The following is a 25,645-nucleotide window of genomic DNA, read 5'->3' on the forward strand; positions in this document are numbered from 1 at the left end:
AAGTAATTGAGGAGATATCTTATAGACTCGGAGTCAGGCAGATCCACAGAACCAGCCTGGGCACTTAGAGACAGAGCCCACAGGTGAGGCACAGACGGCCGGTCAATCAGGCGGACGCTGGCTAACCCAGGAGTCACGCAGGAAGCACATCCAGGAACATTGAGGGCAGCCCCACTGCTCATCAGAGCAGAGAGCCGGAAACAACCCAGGGTCTATGGGCAAGAAAAATGGATAAATAAATTGTGGTGTTCATTTCACAAAGGAATATCGTGCAGCAGCAAAAATAGGTGACGTGTAACTACCTGCTCCCTAGGGATGAATCTTAGAAATAACGTTGAGTGAGAAAAGCTAGTCACAGAAGATGACACATGGAATGACTCCATTTTATAAAGCTCAAAAGCAAGTAAAGCTAAAAATTATAATGGTTAGGAATGCATACCAGTCTGATTTCAAAACAGCAATTAAAAGACGTGAAGCGGGCTTCCCTGGTGGCGCAGTGGTTGGGAGTCCGCCTGCCGATGCAGGGGACACGGGTTCGTGCCCCGGTCCGGGAAGATCCCACATGCCGCGGAGCGGCTGGGCCCGTGGGCCATGGCCGCTGGGCCTGCGCGTCCGGAGCCTGTGCTCCGCAGCGGGAGAGGCCACAGCAGTGAGAGGCCCGCGTACCGCAAAAAAACAAAACAAAACAGCAATTAAAAGACGTGAAGGAATGATAACTGACAAATGAGGGGTGATGGAGGCTTTTGGAAGGGAGGCAGGGGTGGGATAAGGCAGTCACAGGGGGACTCACAGTGATGTGCTGGCTCTCAAATTGGGTGTGGGGGATCATGGGGTTCATTTTACTGTTAAACTTGGTAACTCACAAGTAGGATGCAGACGTCCTTTACCATGTGTCAATTATTACATAATAAAATTGGAAAAGAGCTAAGCCACGGGGAATGCCAGCTTTTACAGATCAGGTGGAGGAGACAGAGCTGTGTACAAAAGTGAGGTGGAGCTGTCAGTGGGATGCCCTTGAGGCCAAGAGAACCCACCAGAAAGAAGAGGGGTCTCCCAGGCTCCCGCCTCTAGGAGCAGGGCTGGAAGATGCGGACTGGAGAGAGTCTCAGATTTGGCCACCTGGGGGTGGTGTCTGGGGTTGGAGGAGCAGTCCTGGGGGAGAAGTGGGGACAGGAGGGACATAGTGCTGGCTGCCGCCAACAGGAGACATGGAGCAATAGAGGCCTAGGGTGAGGACAGCCCCTTGCTCCACGGGCAGTCAAGAGGGAAGGGCCTCTTCTGAGATATGAATGCCCCCACCGGCACCCCGCCCTTCTCCCAGGAACAGCTGGCCAGAGGGGAACATGACTCCAGCTGGACACGCTATCCCGCCTGACAGGGTCGTGACTCTCTGGCCCAGCCAGGACTCCTGGCAGGGAGAAAAGGGCCTGGTCACCTGCCCTCACCCTGGAAGTCGGAGCAAACCCTGTGAGGACAGAAGGAGGAGGAAGCCATAAGGTAGGGGCGCTGGGGTGTCTGGGAGGGACTCTGGGGTCCAGGCCTGGCCTGTGAAGGTCAGGGTCTTCCCAAACCAGGGGGAACCCTCTCTGGGTCCCACCGGTCCTCCTTCCCTCGACCCCCAGCAGCTGGGTGCCAAGAAGCCCTTGCCACGTACTGCTGTGAGGACAGACAGACACTAATCTCATCTCCCCAGACCCACGAGGCCTCCAGGATCATAATCACAACGGCAGGAGCTGGCCTGGTTCCCTCCCTTTGTGTGTCTTGGGAGGGGCAGTTGCTGAGCAAACAGGGAAGGGAAATCCTGGATTCTGCCTCTCTTTTCCGCTTCATCAGCCCGTTACTCAGGCCCAAGGGCCTCTAGGGCCCACTCAGGCCTGGCTCCTTCCTGGCCCTGTGTGTGGGGAAGGGTGCCGGGGTGGTGGGTATATATTCAACCAGGGCTTGGCCTTGGTGAATTCTCAGAAAAAATAAACCCCAGTCTAGGGGCATGAACAGAGTTTACTGACCACTTATTGTGGTCCGGGCCCTGGGCTGGGCCCTACACTTGTCAGAGCTCCCTGACACTGCCCGGTCACCCTAGGATGTCGCTATCTGGATCTCCAGTTTCCAGAGAGGAACCTGAGATTCAGGGTCGAGAAGGAGGATGTTGGCAGAGGTGGGAATCCCACCCAGACCTCTCTGACCCCCACACTGTGCTCTGAAGCTCAAGCTCACCCTCCTCTCGGAGGTGCAGCGGGGGGGGAGGGGCAGGGTTTGCATGGGAACTCTCCCCTTCACCTCTTCACCTCTTCTTTCTCCCCCAGAGACCAAGACCCCCAACCGGGCAGGCAGAACTCTCCCCATGGCTGGGTTCCTGCCCCTGCTGCCTTGCGCACCCCTGCTGACCCAGGACGGTGGTGCCCAGGACTCACCTGTCCTCCCAGCCAAGTGGCAGAGCCAGCAGCCACAGGGTGGCAGGGCCCAGGGCCTGGCCTCTAAGCCCTGGAGGCTCCCAGAGGTGCCCTCCATTCAGATAACGCCAGCCAGCGATGGGGACTCACCCCCCTGCACCCCACCTCCCCAGCGCCTGCAGCTGCCGAGGACCCCAGACCTGGAGAGTTTGCCCCAGGACAGGTCAGACCTGGGTGGTGGGATGGGAAAGGGGTTCTCTCTCTCGGGACCCACAGGGTGGGTTCCCTGTGGCTGGCACTCCAGGTGGGGAGCTGAAGGTCAGTTAGAATGTGGCCTTAGCCCCACAGGGGCCTGACTGGAAGCTGTGAAATAGATGCAGAAAAAAATTGCAGCTGGGAATATGTGTTGGGATAACCAACTGAGCTCAGCTGAGCACTGCTTACTAAGACCAGAGGCGAACATTCTCTTTTGACCCACCTGGTGTTTTTCAAACTGTGGGTCATGACCCATTTAAGGGCTGCTGCAACCGCTGCAATTGCTACACGGCAATCAACACTTTTCCCCAAACAGAATCAGGAGAGAATCGAAAATAACAGTGTTAAAAAAAAAAAAGAAGAAGAAAATAACACACTGTATGAGGCAGTGAACAAGTGTGGCTTCCTACAAATGTTGTGACATTACATATACAGCTGTCCCCGGTATCCGTGGGGGTTCCAAGGCCCCTGCAGATACCACACTTTGCAGATACTGAAATCTCTTATACAGGGCTTCCCCGGTGGCGCAGTGGTCGAGAGTCCGCCTGCCGATGCAGGGGACGCGGGTTCGTGCCCCGGTCCGGGAGGATCCCCCATGCCGCGGAGCGGCTGGGACCGTGAGCCATGGCCGCTGAGCCTGCGCGTCCGGAGCCTGTGCTCCGCAACGGGAGAGGCCACCACAGTGAGAGGCCCGCGTACTGCAAAAAACAAACAAAAAAATCTCTTATATAAAATGGCGTAGTATTTGCATGTTACCTACTCACATTCTCCTGTATACTTTAAATTACCTCTTGATTACTTATAAGACCTAATGCAGTGTAAATGCTTTGTAAATGGTTGTAAATACTATGTAAATGGTTGCCAGGCAGCAAATTCAAGTTTTGCTTCCTGGAATTTTTTTTTTTTATTGAAGTATAGTTGATTTACAATGTTGCGTTAGTTTTAGGTGTACAGCAATGTGATTCAGTTATACATACACACATATACCTATTCTTTTTCAGATGCTTTTCCATTACAGGTTATTACAAGATATTGAATATTGTTCCCTGTGGTATACAGTAGGTCTTTGCTGTTTATCTATTTTATATATAGTATTAATCCCAACTCCTAATTTATCCCTCCCCAGCCCCCCGATTTTTTATACAAATATTAAATTATTATTTTGTACACCTGAAACTAATATATTATGTACCAATTTAAAAAAATGGAAGTGTAGTTAATTCACAATGTTGTGTTAGTTTCAAGTGTACCCCTCCTGGAATTAAAAAAATTTTTTTTTTCGACCCTTGATTGGTTGAATCCACAGATGTGGAATTTGCAGATACAGAGGGCTGACCGTATTTTTAAGTGTGTACTTGGAAACCAATGTAAAAGGTATTTCCTGCTGAAACTCTTGGGGAAAAAAAAAAGTTTAAACAAAACTTCTGCATAGAAACACTACCTCTGGCACAAGGAGACAGGAACAGGGAGGTTCAAGACTATAGGAGGAAAGAGGAAAGAACTACATTGGCCTTGAATAGAAATGTCCATTGTGGTTTCTTCCAACAATGAACATTCGATAAGAGTTAAAGTTTATGAAGTAGGGCTCTGTGTATCAACGTGGAGAAGTCTCAGAAACAATGACGGTTGCAAAATGATACAGTAGGAGCCTAACTGTGTATCTTTTTAGAAGACATTGAATAATAGGATATATTGTTATTGGATGCATCTTGATGCAGAAAAAGGATAAAAAAATGTACAGAAAGAACACACACCAACTTCAGGGCAGGGGGTAACTTGGGGGGCAGGAACAGAAAAACGAGGGATGGGGACTTGGTAACTGTAACTGTAATCATTTATTTCTTAAAGAAAAAGAAAAAGGATCTGAAGCAAAAATGGCAAAATGTCCACATCTATTGATGTCATATATGCTTGGTAGGGACCAGGATGACTCTTGCATTTTTCCTGTTTGAAATAAATATTCCCTAATTAAAAATTTTAAAGTATTTCAAAAGAAGAAACAGGCAAAGAGAAATACAAAGAAAGAGAACAGTGAGACAAAGGGAGGTGGTGGAGGGAAGGCCTGGCTGAGATCTGACCCTGAGATCTGACCTTGAGAGGCAGTCACGGGAAGAAGGGGGGAAGAGCTTCCCTGCAGAGGCAAAGCAAGTGCAAAGGCCTGGGGTTAGGAATGTGTCTGGGGAGTTAGAGGAACAGCAGGGAGGCTGGGTAGCTAGAGGCTGTGAGCAAGGGGGAGCCAGAGGAGAAGTAAGACTGGAGACTTAGGCAACAAGGGAAGGACTTTGCTTTCAGCGGGACTGAGAGGTGGGGCCCCAGGAGGGCACCAAGCCCCGAGGGCCCTGACCTGACACCAGTTCACAGGCTCCCTCTGGCTGTGTGTGGGGAGCAGACTGTAGGGGCGGGATGGGAGCAGGGAGACCAGGGAGGAGGCTGTGTGATGGTCCAGGAGGGAGGATGGAGGCTGGGCCTGGGTGGGGGCAGTGGAGGAGCCGAGTTTAGATTCTGGATAGACTTTGTGGGTGGAGCCCACAGGGTCTGCTGAGAGACTGGATGTGCGTGTGAGGGAAAGAGGGTCAAGAAAAGCTGAAGTTTGGGGCCTACCATCCACCAAAATGGAGAAGACAGTGGGTTTTTTTGGAGGGAGGGGGTGTAGGGTGGGAGAGCCATGGGAATGGAGTTTTTTTCAACAGCTAGGAACAGCCTGTCCTAGAGGAGCGGGGAGCAAGTCTCTGTGCTGGGGCGCCCGTGGCCAGGAGCTGCGAGGTGGGACTCCCGTGTCTGTGCTCTCGGACAAGGGGTCCAGGACACCGACAGACTCAGGCAGCTGATACTCAGGCAGCCGCTGCAGAGACAGGCGCAGGTTATGGCGTCACGGGAGGGTTGCGTCCAACAACAGTGACCTCGGCGAGGCACTTCCCATCTTTGAGGCCAGGCTTCCCCTTCTGTAAAAGGGCAGTCCCTCCACCCCCACCCCCCCACTGTCCTGTGGGAAAGTCCTGACCACAGAGTTAGTGGGATCCCCAGGACTAGGTGACTTGCTTGAAGTCAGATAAGCGCCGGGGAGGCTGGATTCTAACTCGGGCTGGCTGACGCGGGCTGGGACCAAGAGGGGTCCCCAGAAACCAAGGCGCTGGGCCCTCCGGGGGCCGACAGCGGGGGTTCAGAGATGCGGAGAGGGAGGCGGCCTAGGCCCCCACCCGCTTCCCGCCAGCTGCGTACCCACAGCCGCAACCCCTCCGTTTCCCCGAATCTCCATCCCACCCCCAGCTCCACCCCACCTCTCAGGTTCCGCCCCGGGTGTGCGGGGGGGTGCCGAGAGCCCCCAGCCTGGGGTCTCACTGGAGCCGAGGACCCCTTTCCCGCTACCAGGGGAGCGGGTCGGGCCTGTGCCCAAGCCTCTAGCTGCCATGGCGGTGTCGTGTTTTAATCAAGTCTGTGTTTTTCTCCTGTCTTTCCCCCTCCCCGGTCCACTTCTCTGTCTCTCTCCTTAGAGCCTCTGTCTGTTTCTCTTCCTCTCTCTTGCTCTCTCCGTGCTCTGGCGTCCCAGCCGCCCCTCTCCATCTCTGTCTCGCTCTTCCTGCCCCAGCGCCCCGTCCCTCCCTCTCTAATTCTCCCTCTCGCGTCTCTCTCCCTGTGGCCTCGCTCTGTCCCCGCCGTCCCTCCCTCGCCTTGGCCAGCTCCCCGTGGGTCTCCCTCTCGCTCTCACCTCCTCCTCTCCCGCCTCCCTGCGGCCCCTCTCTCCCTCCAGGTATCTGACTCTCTCCATCTAGGCCCCTACGCGCCTCCCCGCCTCGGCCGGTCCCTCCCCTCCCCCCTCCCTCCCGCGGGCGGGGGGCGGTGCTGTGACGCGACGGGGCGGGGGCAGGAACGGGGAGCTGACGCTGCGGCTACCTCCCGCGGCCCCGGCCTTTTGTGCGGGCGGCGGGCGGCGGGCGGCGGGCGGTGGGCGGTGGGCTGCGGGCGGCGGGGTCGGGTGCGGGCGGCGGCCGAAGAAGGCGAGGCGGCTGCCCAGCGGGGACGCTCAGCCGGGCCCGGCCCTGCCCTGCGGCTGGGCGCGCCCACCGCTCCGCATCCATGTTCGAGTGAGGACCGCGGCGGGGGCGGGGGAGGTTCGGGAGAAGGTCGGGGGGGAGGGGGCTCCGCGGGCTCGGCTAGGAGTGGCGCGGCAGCGGCCGAGATCCGGGAGCTTGTGTACCGGGGGCCGGCCAGGGAGAGGGGAGGGAGGCGTTGGGGGCCCATGGGTGCGCTCGGGGATGGGCCCTGACGGCGGGGAGGCCCCCGGGGCCGGTTCGTTGGCTTGGCGGGGCTTTGGCTGGGGGACCCGGCCTTCCGGGAGCGCCCGGGCCTCCTTCGCCTCTGCTTGGGAGGCGAGGGGTGTGCGCGAGGCTGACCCAGGTCTTCGGGCCTGCGGTCGAGGCAGGACGCAGACGAGCCCCCTCCGGCCGGGCCCCCAGGTCACGGAGCCCGGGGCAAGCCCGGGAGCAGCCTCTCCGGGTCTGGGCCCCCTCCCGCCGTTGTGATCTGTTGCTGGGCCCGGGGCTGCTCGGATGGGGGCTGTTGCGTGGCTGGCCGGCCGACCGCGTGCGTGAGATCCTCTGGGGTCGTGGGCACGGAATTGACCTACTCTCTGTCTGGGCCCAGAGTATTTTAGATTTTGCGTTGTAGGTGTCTTGGAAGTGTGTATGCGTGTTTGTGTTTCTAGTGTGCAGGCAGCTGTGATCCTCTTTGGCTCCGTGTGTGTGTGTGATTTACCTCGAATTCCATCTGTGGCTCCATGTGTTTCTGTAAGCTTCCTGCGTGTGTCTGATTGTGACTGTAGTGTGGGTCTGGGGCTTTGTGTGTGTGGCTGTGACCTTCCGTGGTTGTGTAATGTATCTCATCCCGTTAGACCTATGCATGTCTGATTGTGACTTGGGAGTGTGTGTACATGTGTCTAAGTCTCCTAGTGTGCAGGCAGCTGTGATCCTCCTTGGCTGTGTGCGTGTGTGTGAATTTAGCTGGGATACCATCTGTGGCTCCATGTGTTTCTGTAAGCTGCCTGTGTGTTCAGTTGTGACTTTGTAGTGTGTGTGTGCATGTGTCAGGGGCTCTTTGTTTGCTGCTGTGACCCTTTGCCTCTGTGTGCTTATAATTTGCCTCTGAACCTGTTAGCTCTGTGTGCAAATGTAAGTCACCTGTGTGTGTGCATGTGTGACATTATTGTGTGTCTGGGGTCGTTGAGTATGACTGAAACCCTCTGGGGTTGTACCTTTTATCTATTTCTGGTTCCATCTTTGTGTGAAAGTTCCTGTGTGTGTCGCTTCGTGACATTGTTGTACGTGCCTGGGCTTCCATGTGAGCAGCTGGGACCCTCTGGGGCTTTGTGTGAGTGAGAGACCCCTTGTGGCTCACAGTGAGCCTGGGACCCTCCCTCCTGAGACCTTGGCTGTACCCTTGACTCTCCGGAGCAATAATCGTAACTGATGCTGTTCCGCTGTTACAGTTTATAAAGCATGTCCCATGCATGATTTCAGTACCTGGCCACTGTGTTGTCGAGATGTGTCCACGACCTCCCGGGGCTGCATTTTTCCCCAAGTCCTTCATGGCTGTGTGAGTGTCAGGGCTCTCTTGTCAGTCAGCAACAGCAGCTGACATGTCCATCCCTTGCCACGTAAGAGCAGGTCTTTGCTCTGGCTTCCCCTCCAGATGGGGAATGCCATGAGAGCTGAGCTGACCCTAGACTTCATTTACCTGGGTTGTGCACATGTTAGCTGGGGTCCCCTGTGACTGTTCTTTCACTGTGTGGCTCTCTCTGTAACTGTGGGAATGTTACTTGCTTTCAAGTCTCCTCTGAGACTTTCTTGTGCCGGTATGTGTGAATGTACCTGGGACTTTGCATGGTTTTCTGTTTCTGTGACCCTCTGCAGCTGCGTGTGTGTTGTGCATGCATGCACGCGCATGTGTGTGTAACTTCTGGGACTTTGTGTGTGGCTGTGGCGTCCTTGTGTGTGATTGTGCTGAGACTCTGTGGCTTTGTGTGTGACTGTAATATACCTGTGATACTATTGCAGGGTGTATGGGGGGTGAGGGGTAGGGGAGGCTTCTTACAACTGTGGGGAACTGCAGTTTGCCTGTGACAGTGGCTGTGTGTGAGCCACGTCGAGGTTCCCTTTTGTGCACACCTGTGTAGGCCTCTGCCCCTCTCTGACCGGAGGGAGTTGTTGGCCTCTTTAGGCCCGGGAAACCGGAGGTGAGGTGTCTGCAGTGACAAAACCCCATTCTCTTCCAAGTCCCTGAGCCATGTCACCGTGTCGGGCTCCTCCCTTCCCTCTGCTGCAGCCTGCCTGGTTGGGCAGCCTCCGGGCTGTCAGGCTTGAGCACCTCCTCTTTGTCCTGCCAAGGAGCGAGATCTGGGGGCGCAGGCTGGGCCCTGTCTGTGTGTGTCGGACTTGTCTGCAGGCGCCTTCCCTAGACCTGAGGCTGCAGGAGGGTAGGATAGGTGGAGGAGGGGTCTGCATTTCGGGCTAGAGAGGCAGGAAGATGAGGCAGGGGAGGAATGTGGTCACCCCTCCTTTAAACCCTTCCCGAGCTCACCAGGGCCGTCAGGGTGAAGCCCGAACACCTGCTCAGGGCCCAGAGGGCCTGCAGGTGGGCCTGTGGCCTCCTGTCCTCCTTCCCCAGCCCCGCTGGCCACCTCCCTCCTCCTCAGACCTGCCAAACTCAGTCCTGTGCCGGAACTCACCGTTCCTGCCCCTAAAACAGTCTTCCCCGGCCCTTTGCCAGATCTGCTCCTTGTCCTTTGGGCTCAGCTCAAGTGGTCCCTGCACACCAACCCACTTAGCCCTCCTTATCTCCGTGGTCCTCAAACTTGAACATGCATTAGAGTCTCCTGGACCCCACCCACACTTCCTGACTCAGGAGGTCTGAGGTAGGTTCCAGACTGCATTTCTGACAGCTTCCAGGCACTGCTGGCGCTGCCCCTGTGCGCAGCGCTGCCTCACAGCACTGACCAGTGTCTGAGATCATCATCCTTATTTACATGATCTCTTACTGATCGTCTCTGTTCCCCCATCAGAATGTCAGGTCCCTGCGGGCAGCTGTTGGGTCTGTCTTGCCCACTTCTGTGTCCCCAGTGCCCGGTGCAGGGCCGGTGCTCCGTGTGCACTTAGGGGTGACTGACTGGGGTTGGCGTCCGTTTGGGCTCCAAATACCAGGCTGAGGTGTTTGTGCAGGGGGTCAGCGTGGCACCTCGGCAGCAAGTGCTCTGGGGTGGCGGCAGGGCTGCGTGTTCCATCTTAGCCTGACAGTCCCTACTCAGCCAGAGCACCTTCCAGGTGGTGGGCTCTATGTATGTACGTCCTATAGACAACCCTGGGAGGTGGATACTGCTGTTATCCCCATTATACTCAAGAAGAAACTGAGGCACAGAAAGGTTCAGGCACTTGCCCAAGGTCACAGGGAAGTGGTCCAGCTGAGATCTGCAGCAGCCTCAGCCTGCGGAGGGTTGGGCCAGTGGTACACTTGGTGGAATCCAAGTTTGGAGGGTGGGGGGCACGGGGTGGGGTCAATCACTCGTTCAGTCTACAGGGGCAAAAGCTTGCGGAGCACCTGCTGTGCGCCAGGCCTCATTCTAGGCAATGGGGTGCAGCTGGGAACAAAACCCCCTTCCCCTGTGAAGTGCACCTCCTGGTGTGGGAGGATTTGAAACGCGAGGGAGAGAGAAGAGGGAGGGGGCTCGGGGGCTCGGGGGCTCGGGAGAGGGGATGTGGTTTACGTGGAGGGGCGAGGGAAGGTATCTTGGAGAACTGGCCCCTGAGCAGAGGCGGTAAGGACCTTGCCTTCATCTGGAGTCGAATGCAGGGGGAGAGGACTAAGCCAGGAGGTCCCTGACCTGAGCAGCGAGGAGGCTACTGCGATGTCCAGGAGCGGGGAGCATGGAGGCTGGGTCAGGCCGCTGGAGCAGGGGGAGGTGGGCCAAATAGAAATAATGGAGATAGATTTTAGAGCTGGACCATGTGGGACTTGCTAATAGAGTAAAAATGAGGGGTGAGTAGGAAAGAAGACGCTTAGGTTTTTAGCTCAAGCCACTGAGTGGAAAGTGGTTGTTCAATAAATATTTATTGTTATGAAAGAATTAATAAGTTAATTTTAAGACCAGCAGGCATTACTGAGAGCTCACTATGTGCCAGGCTCTGTTAGAAGCCCTTTACATGTACTGATTTGTTTAACCCTCCAGACAACTAGAAGAGGACATGCATTTCTCACCCTTGGATTACAGATGAACTGATCGAGGCCTGGGGAGCTAGGGGGCCTGCTCTGGGTCACATGGCTAGGAAGTGGAGCAGGGTGGGTAGGTGGGGATCAATGGGCTGATGGGTGGGCCCCCCCCACGCCGGCCTGTCCCCCCACTCCAGCCTGTTTTCCCCCACAATGCCCCTCTTCCTGTTCCCCCAGCACCACCCCGCACTCTGGCCGGAGCACGCCAAGCAGCTCCCCATCTCTCCGTAAGCGGCTTCAGCTCTTGCCGCCAAGCCGACTCCCACCTGAGCCGGAACCAGGTACCATGGTGGAGAAGGGGTCAGATAGCTCCTCAGAGAAGGGTGGGGTGCCTGGGACACCCAGCACCCAGAGCCTGGGCAGCCGGAACTTCATCCGCAACAGCAAGGTCAGTTGGTGCAAGCCCAGGTGGGGTGGGGGGGAGCGGTGGGGGGAGGGGTGGGAGGGCAGGGGCATCCCGAGGCTCATTCTGACTCCATTCCTTTCTCTTACAGAAGATGCAGAGCTGGTACAGTGTAAGTATCGGGGCAGGGGGCCTTGCTGGAAGGATGAGAGGGAGGGGGACAGGTGCTGGGCCAGGGGCCCCTGGCTGCAGTAGTCATGGAGTGGGTGCTGGGGTCAGCAGACCTGGGGGTCACATCCTATGCTGCTACTTACATGCTCTGTGACCTTGAGTGAGTTGCTTAACCTCTCTGGGTTTCTCTCTCCTTGAGAAACAGTTCTGACCTTACTAGACTGAAGGGAACATTCACTGAGAGTCAGTGATACTGGTGGGTACGTGGTACAGGACCTGGCTTAGGTAGCAATCAGTAAATGGCTCTCGTTATGGTTACTCTTGTGTTAACAGGCAGTAGGAGCCAGAGGTGAGCTAGACACTGAAGCCTCAGAGAGGCTCCTCCCAGGCTGAGGAGACTGAGGGGTGCTGGGAGCTTTGGGGGACAGAATTAGGGGTGTGGCCCCCTGTCCCGGTTCTCACCTCCCAAACCTCCCCCAGATGCTGAGCCCCACGTACAAGCAGCGAAATGAGGACTTCCGTAAACTGTTCAGCAAGCTCCCTGAAGCCGAACGCCTCATTGTAGGTGAGTCCCTGCCAGCCAGACCCGGGGCTCCCAGCTCTGCCCTCCTGACCCTCCCGCATGTGCCGGCCCAGCGGCCAGGACAGCCGTGTGACTCGGGTGTCTGCCCGTCTCTCCCCTCGGCCGCCTCAGATTACTCCTGTGCCTTGCAGCGCGAGATCCTCCTCCAGGGCCGCCTCTATCTCTCCGAGAACTGGATCTGCTTCTACAGCAACATCTTCCGCTGGGAGACAACAGTGAGCTGACCGACCTGGGACGAGGAGGGGCCCCAGGGCGGGCAGGGCCCTGGCCCCTTCTGACTTGTCTTTTGTCCTCAGATTTCCATCCAGTTGAAGGAAGTGACGTGTCTGAAGAAGGAAAAGACGGCCAAGTTGATCCCCAACGCCATCCAGATCTGCACGGAGAATGAGAAGGTTAGCGAGAGGACCAGCAGACAGGGGCCCCGGGGTCCCCGATCTTCACCGGCTCCTCTCTCCTCCCCACCACCCAGAGCCCTGTTGACTCAGCACCCAGCTTCTCTCATCTTCCCTTTCTCTTTATTCTCCCGGCCCCAGCATGGGCTCCTGTAGTCTCTGACCCGGACTCCTGCACCTGCTCCTGTCTCAGGCCCTGCAGTCTGTCCCCTGACATAGCTGTTCAGGGATAGTATTAACAGAAAAATTCTATCAGCTCAGAGGGCTCCTCCACCGGGAAGCCTTCCCCGATGCTCCATGTATCATGATTGTTGCCTCAGGGTCCATCCAAGAGGGCTGCCTCACACCAGTGGCCCAGACGGGACTGGAGAAGGAAATGGGGCGGGAAGACTTCAAGCAGACTTCCCTTTGTGTTTTCTTGGCCAAAAGGGGATCCGTTGGCCACCCACTGTGGGCACAGGAGACTGGGAATGTGCCTTGGGCTTCCCCCAAGCAGCCCAGCCAGTTTGGGCTGTGAGCTCTGGGCTGTGAGCCCTGGGGCCAGGGCCGGGGGCCATCTCCTTATCGTGGTGACTCCAGGGTCATCCAGTGCTGGGCTGGACACAGGACAGATATTCTGTGGAATGAGTGAAGGGATGAATGATTACATACATCAGCATGGAGAGCCGGGAACAGGGTGCAGCGGGTGGAGCTTCCTCCTCCCTCCAGCCTTGTCTGTCCCCCAGGGCTCACACACCTCTCTCTTCTGCAGCATTTCTTCACCTCCTTTGGGGCCCGAGATCGCTGCTTCCTCCTCATCTTCCGTCTCTGGCAGAACGCACTGCTTGAAAAGGTGGGCCTGGGCGAATCCTGGGCAGGGGGGCTAGGGGGAGGGCTGCAGTGGGGGGACCATGGAGCCAGAGATACCAGGACTCGGGGAACTGGAGGGGACCCCTCCAGCTCTTCTCCATGGGCACCAGACCCAATGTGCCTGCAGCTCTTCCATAGGCCCCCACAGGGGGCCGCCACGGGCTCCGGTGCCACACCCTGCCCATGAGAAATGCGTACTCACAACCGCTTAGTCACCACCTGCAAATCAAAAATGCTCCGAAGACGGGGAGGTTTTTGGTAAAGCAAAACCTGACAAGATGGGGAGGTTTTTGGTAAAGCAAAACCCGACTTGAGCTGACATGGTTTACAGTCCCTATCAGCACTGTCTAACAGAGTTTTGTGCTGTGCTGTCGGTATGGTAGCCACTGGCCACACTTGCCTGTTGAACTCTTGAAACGTGGCTAGTGTGACTGAGGATCTGCATTTTTAATTTAATTTCAGTTTTAATTAATTTAAACTTAAAACACCACGTGTGCTTCTTGTATAACACGGGTCTGTATTTATCTCAACTAATGGGACTTTTCATATGTTTGAGGACCAAAAAATAATAATGTGAATGACTGGGGTAAATCTTAAATATAGTTGTGACTCAGTATAATATTATAGTATCCAGTACAGAATATACCAGTGATCCTCAAACTCTGTAGTTTCAGGAATCCTTTGCACTCTTTAAAATAATTATAGACTCCAAAGGGCTTCTGTTAAGTAGAGTATATCTATCAATTAGAAATTGAAACTGGGAAAAATTTTTTTAAAGTGTTCAGAGTTTGAGAAAGGAACAGAAGAAGGGCAGGTTTGGGAGAGGTAGTGGTGCAGTGGGTCAGTGGGAAGGCCTCCCACAGAGAGTAAGCTTTTCAGTGTGTCTTTTTTATTTCTTTAATTTCTTGGCCTCGCTGCGTGGCATGTGGCATCTTAGTTCCCCAACCAGGGATCGAACCCGCGCCCCCCTGCAGTGGAAGCACAGAGTCTTAACCACTGGACCACCAGGGAAGTCCTGAAACTGGGATATTTTTAAACACAAGATACACAAACACGCGTTACATTAGCCACCAGAACAATGATAAGGTCACATAGTCTCTGGAAAACTCCACTGTACACTCATGAGAGAATAAAAGTGAAAAAGGCAAGTGATATACTGCTAGTAACACTTACCATACTTATGAAAATAATTTTGCCCTCATGGATTCCCTAAAAGCGTCCAGGGGATGCCCAGAAATCCTTGGACCACGCTTTGAGAACCTCTGGTATACACTGTACTTACTGGATCCTAAATATAATATAGATATTTCTAGTGCTGTATTATAGTATAGGCAGTGTATTATCTTTCTTAAATCCCCAAATTTCTTAATTTTGAATCAAGTCTTACCCCAAAGATTCTGAGTAAGGGATTTCAGACATTTACTTTTCACATTCTGATAGTCTATTATGGGCCAGCCCTGAGTGGGCTCTCTTGGAATGCCCACTGTGGTTGCATGAGTTTATGTGGCATGCATTCAGCTGCAAGTAGCTGAAAACCCAACCAGACGATGGTTTAAACAAACAGACACTGAATTACTTCAGATGATAATAATAATAGCTAACACTTAACAGAGCTATTGGGTGCAAGGGACTGTTCTGAGCTCTCCATGAATTAACTTATTTAATCATCACAGCCACCCTTCAAGGCAGTGTGGTTAGTATCTTTATTTCACCAGTGAAGCACAGAGGGAAAGCCTTGCCCATGGGCACATATGCTTTTCTGTGGCAGAGCTGGGATTCTGACCCATTACAGTCAGGCTCCAGAGTCCACTTAATCACACTGATGCCCATGTAACAAGAGGTCTGGAGGCAGGCAATCCAGGGTAGATTTGAGGGCTCCCTATGTCATCCAGGACCCAAGCTCTTGTCCATCATTCCACACCGTCGTCCTTCTGCATATTGATGTTTTGTCCACATGCTTGTTGCCTCATGGTTGCAGGTGGCTGCTACAGCTCCAGATGTCATGCCCTCAGTTAAGTGTCCCAAACATGAAAGAAGAAAGGGATGGATGGAAAGTGGGCATTCCTTTATCAGGAAGGGAAAGCCTCCTTTAGCAGACTTTTCCTTGTATTTCTTTGGCTAAGACTTGGTCACATGATCACCCTTGGTTGCACAGGAAGCTGGGTATGTGGCAAAGGAAAAGTGAGTTGATATAAGCGAGTTATAATTCCCTGGGGCTGGGGAAGATTTTCACCCCAAACAAATCAGGGTTCTGCTGGCAGGAAGGGATGATGGATAGATGTCAGGTAGGCATCACACAGTGGCTGCTACTGCTGGCTTGTAGCACCTCAGAAGGCCCCAACCCACTCCTCCAGCAGGGCTGAACTCACTTCCTGTCTTCAGGGGCAGCTCCAGCTATGGCCATCCTCAGGGGCGAGAGCACTGGAGCAGGAGCCCGAGGGAGGGACAGTGCAGTGTCAAAGTCTCCAAGGAGGACAAGGGCAGCCAGACTGTTGGGGATGGAGTTCAGCCCCGTCACCGAGTGCGAGTCACTGAACCCCGTTGGTCAGATGGGGACTGTCCCTCCTTCACAGCACCCGAGCTGGGCCTAGAATAGAGCTTGGAAATGTCACCTCGTGGGAGGCAGTGCAGTCCAGTGGTTAGGTCCAGGGCTAGACCAGCCCCCTGGGATCACATCTCAACATAGCCACTTCCTAATTGGATGACATTACCCACCTCTGTGCCTCAGCGTCATTATCTTAAAATGATGACAATATTAGCACCTACTTTACAGAATGGTTTTGAAGACTTGTTGAGTTAGCATGCATAAAGGGTTAGAAGAATGCCTGGCACATGGTAACAACTCGGTGGATGTCAGCTGCTGGCACTGCTACTATTATTACTGTTAGATCTCACCAGCATCATCCGGCCACTCCAGCCATGGGTAGCTTCTGAGGGCACCTGGGAAAGTAGTTGGGGGCAGGACAGCATGGCAGGTGGGAGCATTGGCTCTGGAGTCTGGCTGGGTTTGAACCCCAGAGTTGACCTCAAGCACGAGTTCTCCACCCTGGGCCTCATATTCTCTGTAAAACTGGGAACTTCAACCTGTAGCTGTGGAAGTATTGTGAGGACCTAAGGGAGAATTCCTGAGCACACTGGCTCCTATGCGATGGGGTGCCGAGCGCGATTGGGAGAGGTCTGGGATGGGAGGTCATGCTCCCCCTTGTGGACACCAGGGGAACTGCTGAGGCTGAGGGCTGGTGGGCGCGGGTGGAAGGGCTCTGGCCCTGATAAGGTGGAGGCCAACCTAACGTCCTGCCTGCCCAGACGCTGAGTCCCCGAGAGCTCTGGCACCTGGTGCATCAGTGCTACGGCTCAGAGCTGGGCCTCACCAGCGAGGATGAAGACTATGTCTGCCCCTTGCAGCTGAATGGTCTAGGGTGAGTCGGTAGCTGGAGGCTGGTTCCGGGGGTCGGGAGGAGACAGCAGGGGCTGCGTGCAGAGCTCCTGGGGTCCTGGGTGGACTGAGGCGGGGGTACAAAGTCTGGGAGACCAGGAGGGTGTGTGGGTGTCTCAAAGGTGCAGCGGTCTTACTCCCTCTCTTTCTGTGTAGGAGCCCCAAGGAAGTGGGAGATGTAATCGCCCTGAGCGACATCACCTCCTCAGGGGCAGCTGACCACAGCCAGGAGCCAAGCCCGGCAGGTTCGCGCCGTGGCCGCATCACCCCCAGCCTTTCCCGGGCCAGCAGTGACGCAGACCATGGGGTGAGCGGGCGCGTGGAGAAGCAAGGAGGGTGCTGGGTGGTGCCGGGGAGAGAGAGGGACAGACTGACAGATTGAGGGGGGACGGGGGGGAATGGACAGAGAAGAGGTAGATGGAGGGGTAAGTGAGGGGATGGATGGAGGGATGGGATGGAGCTGGGAAGATGGGCAAGGAGACTAGGCACAGGTAGGGAAAGGGAGAGACAGGCAAAGATGGGGCAGGTAGATAGATGGGAAGCGGGAGAGACAGAAGAGCCGATAGAGGGCTGGCTGGCTGGATGAGGTCGGATACAAACAGATAAGGCATGGACAGGACAGGCATAAGAAAGCTCATGGCCCAGGCATCCAGGACAGGCCTGGCTGAGAGGCTGAGAAGCTGAGAGGAGTCCTCGTCTGGGTGGCCCCAGGGCCCCCCGTAGCTCAGCGAAGAGCTACACATGACCTCCCCGGCACTGGTTCTCCTACAGTCTCGAAGCCTTCTGGTGGATGTGGGTACACAAGGGGCCCTTAGGCCGGGACAAGGCTGGATTAAGCTTTTCTCTGCAGGCAGAGGAAGACAAGGAGGAGCAGACAGACAGCCAGCCAGACGCCTCCTCCAGCCAGACAGTGACCCCGGTGGCTGAACCCGCGAGCTCAGAGCCCGCCCCACCTGACGGGCCCGCCTCCCTGGGCCCCTTGGATCTGCTGCCCAGTGAGGAGCTGTTGACAGACACGAGTAACTCCTCCTCATCCACGGGGGAGGAAGGTGAGGCAGGTGGCCGATTCGTTTGCTTTGGGTACACGTGACAAACCTCACTCACACGGGCTGCACCGAGGGATTCGCTGGCTTGTGGGACTGAAAAGTCCACGGAGTAGGCAGCTAAGATAAGGCGTTTAAATGGTGTTGTTAGAAATCTGTCCGTATTTAGCTCTGCTTTGCAGGCAGCTTAGCAGGGTGGATAGGAGTATAGGCTCTGAAGCCAGATTGCTGGGGCTCAAATCCTGGCCACGCTGCTTCCTAGCTGTGTGACTTGGGCAAATTATTCAACCTCTCTGAGCCTCATTTTCCTCATCTAAAAATTTTCCTCACCTGGGGTTAGCAATAACACTACCCACTTCACAGTGTTGTCACTGAGAGAATTAAATGTCTTAATACAGGTAGTGTTTGGGCCAGTTGGTAAGCGTTGGCTGTTATTCCGTCATCATCATCGTTTCCATCTTCTCTGTGCCAACTTTATTCTCAGAGAGCTTCTACTCTTGTGGCAGAAAGAGCCCCAGCCCTGCCCCAGACAAGCCTAGCAGAGAGAAAGCATGGTTCTCCCAGTGGCTGCACCGAAAGCTCTAGGGTTGGCTCTGACTGGAGAGCAAGCCCACCCCTGAGCCTCTCACTGTGGCTGATGGCCTGGCTTGGGACACGCACACACCCCCATCCGCCCACCCCTGAGCCAGTCACTGGGGCCGAAAGCTCAAGCTAATGGGCAGGCCCACCCCTGTCATCACTAGGACTGCAGGTGCGTGAGCCTAGGTGTGCGCTCCGCCTTGAACCCATGGTGGTAGCTCTGATTGTCTGGGCTTGGGGCACACGCCCACCCTCAAGCCATCCTGTGGTGGAGGGGGGCTGAGTAGCTCGTGTCTGTGTCCGCTCTGGTCCAGGAGGACGGGGCGGCCCAGGCACCCCACAAGGCCTGGGAGTGGGGAGCAGCGGTCACTCAGAGGGAAACTGAGGAACGCAGGCAGCCTCATCCCCTGTCCTTCTCTGTCGCCCAGCCGACCTGGCGGCCCTCCTTCCCGACCTCTCCGGTCGTCTCCTCATCAACTCCGTCTTCCACGTGGGTGCCGAGCGGCTCCAGCAGATGCTCTTCTCAGACTCGCCCTTCCTGCAGGGCTTCCTGCAGCAGTGCAAGTTCACAGGTCAGGGGCCGAGGTGACCAAGGTACACGGGAGGGGGTGAGGAGGGGCAGAACAGGAGACGGGCAGGCACCGCTGTGCAGATCAGGTGTGGCAGGCTGGGGAGTTAAAAGCAGCGTCTGTGAGGCCAGAGAGGCTCCGCCTCTTACCAGCTGAGTGGCCTTGGGCCAGGTGCGGACCCTCTCTGTGCCTCGGTTTCTTCTGTGTGATGCGGGTGTGATACTAGTTACCTGCCTTGTCAGGGTATCATGAGAACTAAATGAGTTAATACTAGAAAAGTGCCTAGAACAGTAGCAGACAGTAAGCATTTAATAAATACGAGTTAATGAGCACTCTGTCAGGCCCGTGCAGAGACCAGGACAGATGAATTCCGGAATCTAGTGACAACAGCAGTAAACAGATACTCAGGCAGATAAGGGTGTATGTCAGAGAGGTGGCTGTGGTCTGGGGGGTGTTAGGAAAGGCTGCTGGAAGGATGTGACGTTGAAACTAAGGCCTGAAGGAGGAACTTTCTTAGGGAAAGTGGAGGAGGTGGGAGAGAGGAGTCCAGGAGGCCAGCAGGGTACCTGCAAAGATCCTGAGGCTGGAGGCTGGCACTGGGAGAAGCCCCCTGCGGCTGGGCCCCTGTGGCCAGATGTGGAGAGGGGAAGCCACAGCACCAGCAGAGGCAGAAGGGCTGACCAGGGGACTAGCAGGGAGCTCAGGAGGCTGCAAAAGAGATTCAAGTTGGGGAGGGCCTACTCAGATGGTAGTTTTCTCTGTTTCTTTTTTCTGTATTGATGAAAATGAACCACGTAGAATCCCCTGCAGAATGAGTAAGACTATGCCTTGTGTTGGGGGCACTCGAGTCCCCCAAAACTATGCTTATGTCCTGGAGAGACTGGCATATCAGACTGAGGAGCTCAGACTCTGTCTGGCAGTACTGGGGAGCCATGGAGTGTTGAAGACAGATAAGGGACAGGGTCAGGCTTGGCTTTAAGAAGCTACCGCTGGACCAGGGGTAGAGACGGAGGCCAGGAGCTCAGGGGGAGGCTGAAGAGGGGCCCTGGACAGACAAGGATGGGCTGAACTAGGACAGTGCTCAGGTGGTCAGTGAATAGACGGGGAGGGAGTGTCCAGGACGAGGCTCAGGGCTCTGCAGGAAGCCTGGAGGACAGTGGGGCGAGGAGGGATGTGTTTGAGGAGATGCGGAGGCCAGTGGATGTGAGGGGCCCTGGGGACTTCCAGGGGAAGGTGTTCAAGAGGTGGCAGGACCCTAGGTCTGAGGCTCAGGGGAGAAGCCAGGACTGGTAAGGAGAGGAGACTGGGGCTGCAGGAGTAGAGGAGGTGGCCCAGGAGGGCTGAGAAGTGTAGGCAGGAGAGAGGTCCCAGCTCTGAGGATCATCAACGTCTGAAGTTTTGGGCATCCAGAGGGAAGATGGGGCAGACACCGGGGTGGGGGCAGGGAGGAGGCGCAGGTTCGGGGGCAAGTCCCCAGAGAACTGGAACCTTCCAGAAAGGCTGAGTCTCCTACAGTCTGTGGGCAAAGGACTGGAGAGTGGTGTCTTCATTCTGCCCCTCCATCCTCCAGACGTGACCTTGAGCCCCTGGAGCGGGGACAGCAAGTGCCACCAGCGCCGAGTGCTGACCTACACCATTCCCATCAGCAACCCGCTGGGGCCCAAGAGCGCCTCCGTGGTGGAGACACAGGTGTGCCAGGCAGGGTGGCCAGCGGGTGGGGTGACCGGGGGCCAGGGTGGGGGGCATGGCGCTGACTCCCTGGCCCCGCAGACGCTGTTCCGGCACGGCCCGCAGGCAGGCGGGTGTGTGGTAGACTCAGAGGTGCTGACGCAGGGCATCCCTTACCAAGACTACTTCTACACTGCCCACCGCTACTGCATCCTGGGCCTTGCCCGCAACAAGGCCCGCCTCCGGTGAGCAGTGGCCCGGCCCCTCCACCTGACCCCTGGTGGTCCCAGGGCCCCTGCCCCAGTCTCCCCACCCCGAGTCAGCTGCAGAATGTTCGTTGCCATCGTGGCAGGCGAGCAGAAGTCAGGAACACCCCGAGGTGTTTGGCCTGAGCCACCAGGATGGAGCTGCCATTGACTGGGAGGGGAAGGTCGGGAGGGGCAGGTTTGGGGGAAGATTGGAGCTCAGCTTGGGACTTGCTGAGGTGTCTCTCAGAAGCCCGCGTGGAGCTGGGCGCAGCAGCAAGATGGAAGGGGTTCGAGGGGGGGGGTGTAGGCTAGGACGGCAGTCTGGGTGGGCAGTGCTGGGGCAGCGCCGAAGGCGGGAGACCTGCCAAGGTAGTGGGTGTGGACAGAGCAGGGGCTGCGGGCTGAGTGGGGTGGTGAGTGGGGATCACAGGGAACCCTTGGGGGGTGTCTGTTTTGTCTGTGGGTGACAAGGGGCCCTCTCTGAATCAGGGGAGGGAAGGCTGCCCCCGGGAATGGGACAGCAAGGCTGGAGTCAGACCCTGACCCCCTCACCCCTTTCCCGACCCCAGAGTGTCCTCCGAGATCCGCTATCGGAAGCAGCCCTGGAGCCTTGTGAAGTCTCTCATTGAGAAGAACTCGTGGAGCGGCATCGAAGATTACTTCCACCACCTGGGTAGGGGACAGGGGTCCGGCCAGGGCCACAGACAGGGTCGGGGCCTGGCCGGGTGCAGACATGCAGGGTCCTCTCTCGTGTCTGCAGAGCGAGAGCTCGCCAAGGCCGAGAAGCTGTCTCTGGAGGAAGGCGGGAAGGATGCACGCGGGCTGCTGTCCGGCCTGCGCAGGCGGAAGCGGCCCCTGAGCTGGAGGGGCCACGGTGACGGGCCGCAGCACCCGGACCCTGACCCCTGCGCCCGGGTTGGCATGCACCCTTCAGGTGAGTTCCGTCAGGCCTGGGGTGGGGGGGGGGGGGGGGGGGAGCTGGGGATCTGGGTGGGGTGAGCCCGTCCATCTGGGTGGGGATGAGTCTGTCTGACTCCGAGTTGCTCCCCCGCAGGCTCCCTCAGCTCCCGCTTCTCAGAACCGTCCGTGGACCAGGGCCCCGGGGCAGGCATCCCCAGCGCCCTGTTTCTCATCAGCATTGTGTGAGTAAGGGGGCCGGGTTTGGGGGTCAGACAGGCCTGGATCTGCACCCTGGCTGTGTGAGCTTGGGCAAGTGCTTGGCCTCTCTGGGTCTCTGCTTACGTGAGAGCGCGGGCTCCCCACCCCATAGCAAGGATTAAAGGAGGTGACGTTTGAGATGCGCCCGGCAGGGCTCCTCACGTGGTGTACTGCCCAGTCTGCCATGGCGAGGTCATCCCTGCAGGGAGAGGGAAGCCTCGGGGCTCTGGCGGGGGTCAGAGGGGCCTGACCGCGCCCCCAGGGCTGGAGGAGCAGGCCCTGAGGGAGCCGGAATTGGGTGAACCAGGAGAGGTGTGCAAAAGGAGCAATGGCACTTACACTTCATTCAGGTTTTCTGTGCCCAGCCCTGAGCTGTGTGATGCGAGGGACACAGTAGCGACCGGCAGCCCTGGGGGGAGACAGACCTGGCACCAGACCAGAGGGATGGGGTGGTGATGGAGGAAACATGGGCGGAGGGGACAGGGAAGCCTTCGGAGGCCAGTGAAGGCTTCCTCCAGGCTGGACAGGTAGGCCGCCAGGGAAGGCTTCCCAGGAAAGCAGAGGACTCTGAGCTGAGACCCCACGGGGATTAGGTGGGGAGACCAACATGCACAGAGGCCGGGGCTAGGGGCACGGTGCTCTGAGGAAATGGAGATGAGATCCATGCTCCCCGCAGACCCTGGGCAGTGAGAGATCGGCCACACGTTCAGCCTCTCTGGGCCTCAGTTTGCCAGTAACAGCAGTCCAGTGAGGTGCTGTGCGGTGCGCTCAGCTCAGGGCTGCCGGGGTCGGGGGGTGGCCGGGACCGGCTGGGCAGCTCTCATCTCTTTGTCTCCCCCTCTGTGCCTCCTCAGGATCTGTGTGAGGTAGGGTCCTGCGTCCTGCCCTCCCCTCATCTGTGTCTCACCCTCAGCTTCAGCCCCTTGTCCTCACTCCGTGCCCCCAGCTCCCCCACCTCGCTGGCCTGGAGAAGCAGTTGAGGGCTCAGGCATCAGACAGGCCTGGGTTTGAACCCTGACTTTGCTGAGTGTGGACTGCGTGACCCTAGGTGTGTCATTCACCCTGTCTGAGTCTTAGTTTCCTCCTCTGAAAAGAGAGCTAATCATGGCACCCCTTCAAGGTGTGGTCACGTGGGTGACCCCCCACTTGTGGGAACGTTGGTATCCTGACTCCTGACCTCTGACCCCTCCCCCCAGCCTCATCGTCCTCATTGCCCTCAACGTCCTCCTCTTTTACCGCCTCTGGTCCCTGGAGAGGACAGCCCACACTTTCGAGTCCTGGCACAGTCTGGCCCTGGCCAAGGGGTGAGTGGGTAGCCCCAGGGAGCTGGGAGCTTGGGGAGGTCGGGGGAGCCCCAGATCCCACTCAGGCCCTGTATCCCCCACAGCAAGTTCCCCCAGACGGCCACGGAGTGGGCGGAGATCCTGGCCCTGCAGAAGCAGTTCCACAGCGTCGAGGTGCACAAGTGGAGGCAGATCCTGCGGGCTTCTGTGGAGCTCCTGGACGAGGTGCGGCTCTGGGCTGCGGGATCCTGCATTCAAATCCCAAGATGCGGCATGTGCACCTGGGCCTCACTTTCCTTCTCTGTTAAATGAGAAAAGCCATTCATAGTCCCTGCCTCCCAGGGTTGCTGGAAAAATCAGTGGGATGGGAAAAAAGTCTAGGGATGTCTGACTTCAGGCATGGCTCGATCCAGCCACTCAATAGTAGTAAGAATCAGTCTCTCTCACCTGGTCTTGACTCTGCCCACCCCCAGGGTTGCCTTTGTTTGGGGCATCCTAGGATGACCAATATGGTACCTACAGTTCCAGGGTAACATCCAAAGGTCACATTCCCGTCCCTGAACCAGTCATAGTGGCCAGGGATAAGGCTCGGTCACTGAACCCCTCCCCACCTATGAGGTGACTAAGGGGTCACGTGAGGGTTGGAAAGAGGTTCTCCAGAGGTTATTGGGATCTCATCTCCAGAAGGGGTTGCCCCAGGCAACCACTGTAATTCGCTGGCAGCATCGACTCAGACGGCCAGGTTCAAATTCTGACCTGTGACCTCGTGCAGGTGACTTCACCACTGGGGCCTTGGCTTCCTCCTCTGTAAACGGGATGATAATCGATGTTACCTCAAAGGCTGCTGTGAGGATTAAAGGAGTTAGCATCTGAGTAGTGCCCAGCTCATGCAAACACCTCACCTGCATTCACTGTTGTTAGTGAGATCCCGCAAAGCAGGTGCTCAGTAAATGTGGTGGGGGGAGGCGTCAGCACAGACGCTGGGCGCTGGGGAGCATCTGGCATCAGCTGGGTGCCAGAGGGCATCAGAGCCCACGCTGCTGGGTGATGGTGAAAATCATTCCTGGTCACTATGGACTGGAATGCTGAGGCTCACCTTTAGGGGCCTCGTTGCACCCTGAAATCATGCTCAGAGGGAGATGCTCACGCAGGAAAGGGCTGTGCAGGACAGGGGAGAGGGATCATTGAGGCTGGGGTCCCGTCGCTCAGAGAGAGGGAGGTCAGGGCCTTCCCATCCTCAGTTCCATTCTGATGATTTTCCTCTCTCAAACTCTCAAAATTAATGCTAACAGCAGACACCAATTGAGCCGTGCTGTTCTAAGAGCTAAGATGACCAACTGATTTTGTTTCTCATGGCCAGCCTCCAAGGGGGGTGCTCTTGTTACCCCCCATCTAATAGACAGGAACGTTGAGGTAGAGGCATTCCCAAGGTCGCACGGCAGGCAGTAAGAATAGCTAACGTGTACCCAGCACCTCCTGTGTGCCAGGTCCTAGGCGTCCACCCGACCCACGTTTCAGCTGAGGGACCTGGGACAGTTAAGGCACTTGCCCAAGGTTACCCAGTAAGTAGCAGAGCCAGGACTTGAAACCAGGCCACCTGGGCCCCTTCCACCTGCTGCCTATGAGAAGTAAAACTGGGTGCAGAATGGCTGGGGTGCAGAGGCACAGGCTGACCTTGGCCTCTCTGGACCTTCCCCAGTTCCTCAGCTGCGGCATGTTGGGGGATGCGTCACCCCTCCCAGCACTCATCCCCCACCCTGCCCACCTCTTCCCCCAGATGAAGTTCTCGCTGGAGAAGCTGCATCAAGGCATCACCATCTCAGACCCTCCCTTCGACTCCCAGCCACGGTCCGACGACAGCTTCTCCTGAGGATATCTGGCCACTCGGCCATCTCCCCAAATGGACAGATGGACACAGAGGCTCGGTGGCCACTGCTGGCTCGGTGTGAGCGCCGGGAACCTCCCGCCCACCCCTCCCAGTGGCCCGGCCAGGGGCCACGCAGACATGGGGACCACAGAACCGAGATGCACTTTAGACCAGCGTGTGAGTCCAGCTGCCATCGCCTGCCCCGCCAGGGCACTGGTCTGGCCTTCGGCAGGCCCCCTACTAACTTATTGTGCTTGGCTGGGGTTATGGGGGGCACCTCCCGGGGTGCACGATTTCCTCAGCTCTGGGTTTAATGTATTATATTTATTTGGGGCTGACAGAGCCCCAATAAAGGGTTGGAAATGGCTGTGGTTGTGCCTGCGGGGCCCTGGGAGTGGGTGGGAGCCTCCTGTCGCGCTCAGATCCCGCTGTGGTAGGAGGGGCGTACCATCCCTTTTCTGGGGCCACAGTCACTGACGCGACCTGGAATCCCTGAGCATCTTTCACAAGCTTTGCACCATCAGGGTCCAGTGTGGGGTCTGTGAGGACAGACTG

The 25,645-nt window shown here is 56.7% G+C and overlaps 1 protein-coding gene across 7 annotated transcripts; it reads left to right on the forward strand.

Moving 5' to 3' along the window:
- Nucleotides 1-5,983: 5,983 nt before the first annotated feature.
- On the forward strand, nucleotides 5,984-25,469 carry GRAMD1A (GRAM domain containing 1A). 7 transcript variants are annotated; one of them, XM_029201148.1, is made up of 19 exons: nucleotides 5,984-6,076; nucleotides 10,861-10,974; nucleotides 11,079-11,289; nucleotides 11,396-11,416; nucleotides 11,896-11,980; nucleotides 12,110-12,213; nucleotides 12,295-12,390; nucleotides 13,142-13,222; nucleotides 16,546-16,658; nucleotides 16,832-16,982; nucleotides 17,526-17,724; nucleotides 18,726-18,869; nucleotides 20,437-20,555; nucleotides 20,637-20,779; nucleotides 21,352-21,716; nucleotides 21,837-21,924; nucleotides 23,137-23,244; nucleotides 23,328-23,448; nucleotides 25,001-25,469. In XM_029201148.1, the coding sequence occupies exons 3-19, from the start codon at nucleotides 11,188-11,190 to the stop codon at nucleotides 25,091-25,093; spliced, it is 2,133 nt and encodes a 710-aa protein (XP_029056981.1). In that variant the 5' UTR covers nucleotides 5,984-6,076; nucleotides 10,861-10,974; nucleotides 11,079-11,187; the 3' UTR covers nucleotides 25,094-25,469. The 7 variants fall into 7 exon arrangements, with proteins under 7 accessions (XP_029056981.1, XP_029056954.1, XP_029056946.1 ...); XM_029201121.1 differs by lacking the exon at nucleotides 5,984-6,076 and adding an exon at nucleotides 6,595-6,727; XM_029201113.1 differs by lacking the exons at nucleotides 5,984-6,076; nucleotides 10,861-10,974 and adding an exon at nucleotides 6,596-6,727 and having other exon boundaries at nucleotides 21,352-21,455; nucleotides 21,543-21,716; nucleotides 25,001-25,457.
- The last annotated feature ends 176 nt before the right edge of the window (nucleotides 25,470-25,645 follow it).

The sequence above is a fragment of the Monodon monoceros genome, unplaced genomic scaffold (genome assembly GCF_005190385.1).
Source record: "Monodon monoceros isolate NGI ecotype Baffin Bay Population unplaced genomic scaffold, NGI_Narwhal_1 Super_Scaffold_10, whole genome shotgun sequence".
NCBI classification, from domain to species: domain Eukaryota; kingdom Metazoa; phylum Chordata; class Mammalia; order Artiodactyla; family Monodontidae; genus Monodon; species Monodon monoceros.

Excerpts from the sequence above, each read along its gene's own strand:
- GRAMD1A (XM_029201104.1), top strand. Across the intron at positions 17,725-18,725 it reads CTCATCCACGGGGGAGGAAG|CCGACCTGGCGGCCCTCCTT; the intron begins GTGAGGCAGGTG and ends TCTGTCGCCCAG. Across the intron at positions 20,780-21,351 it reads CGCAACAAGGCCCGCCTCCG|AGTGTCCTCCGAGATCCGCT; the intron begins GTGAGCAGTGGC and ends TCCCGACCCCAG.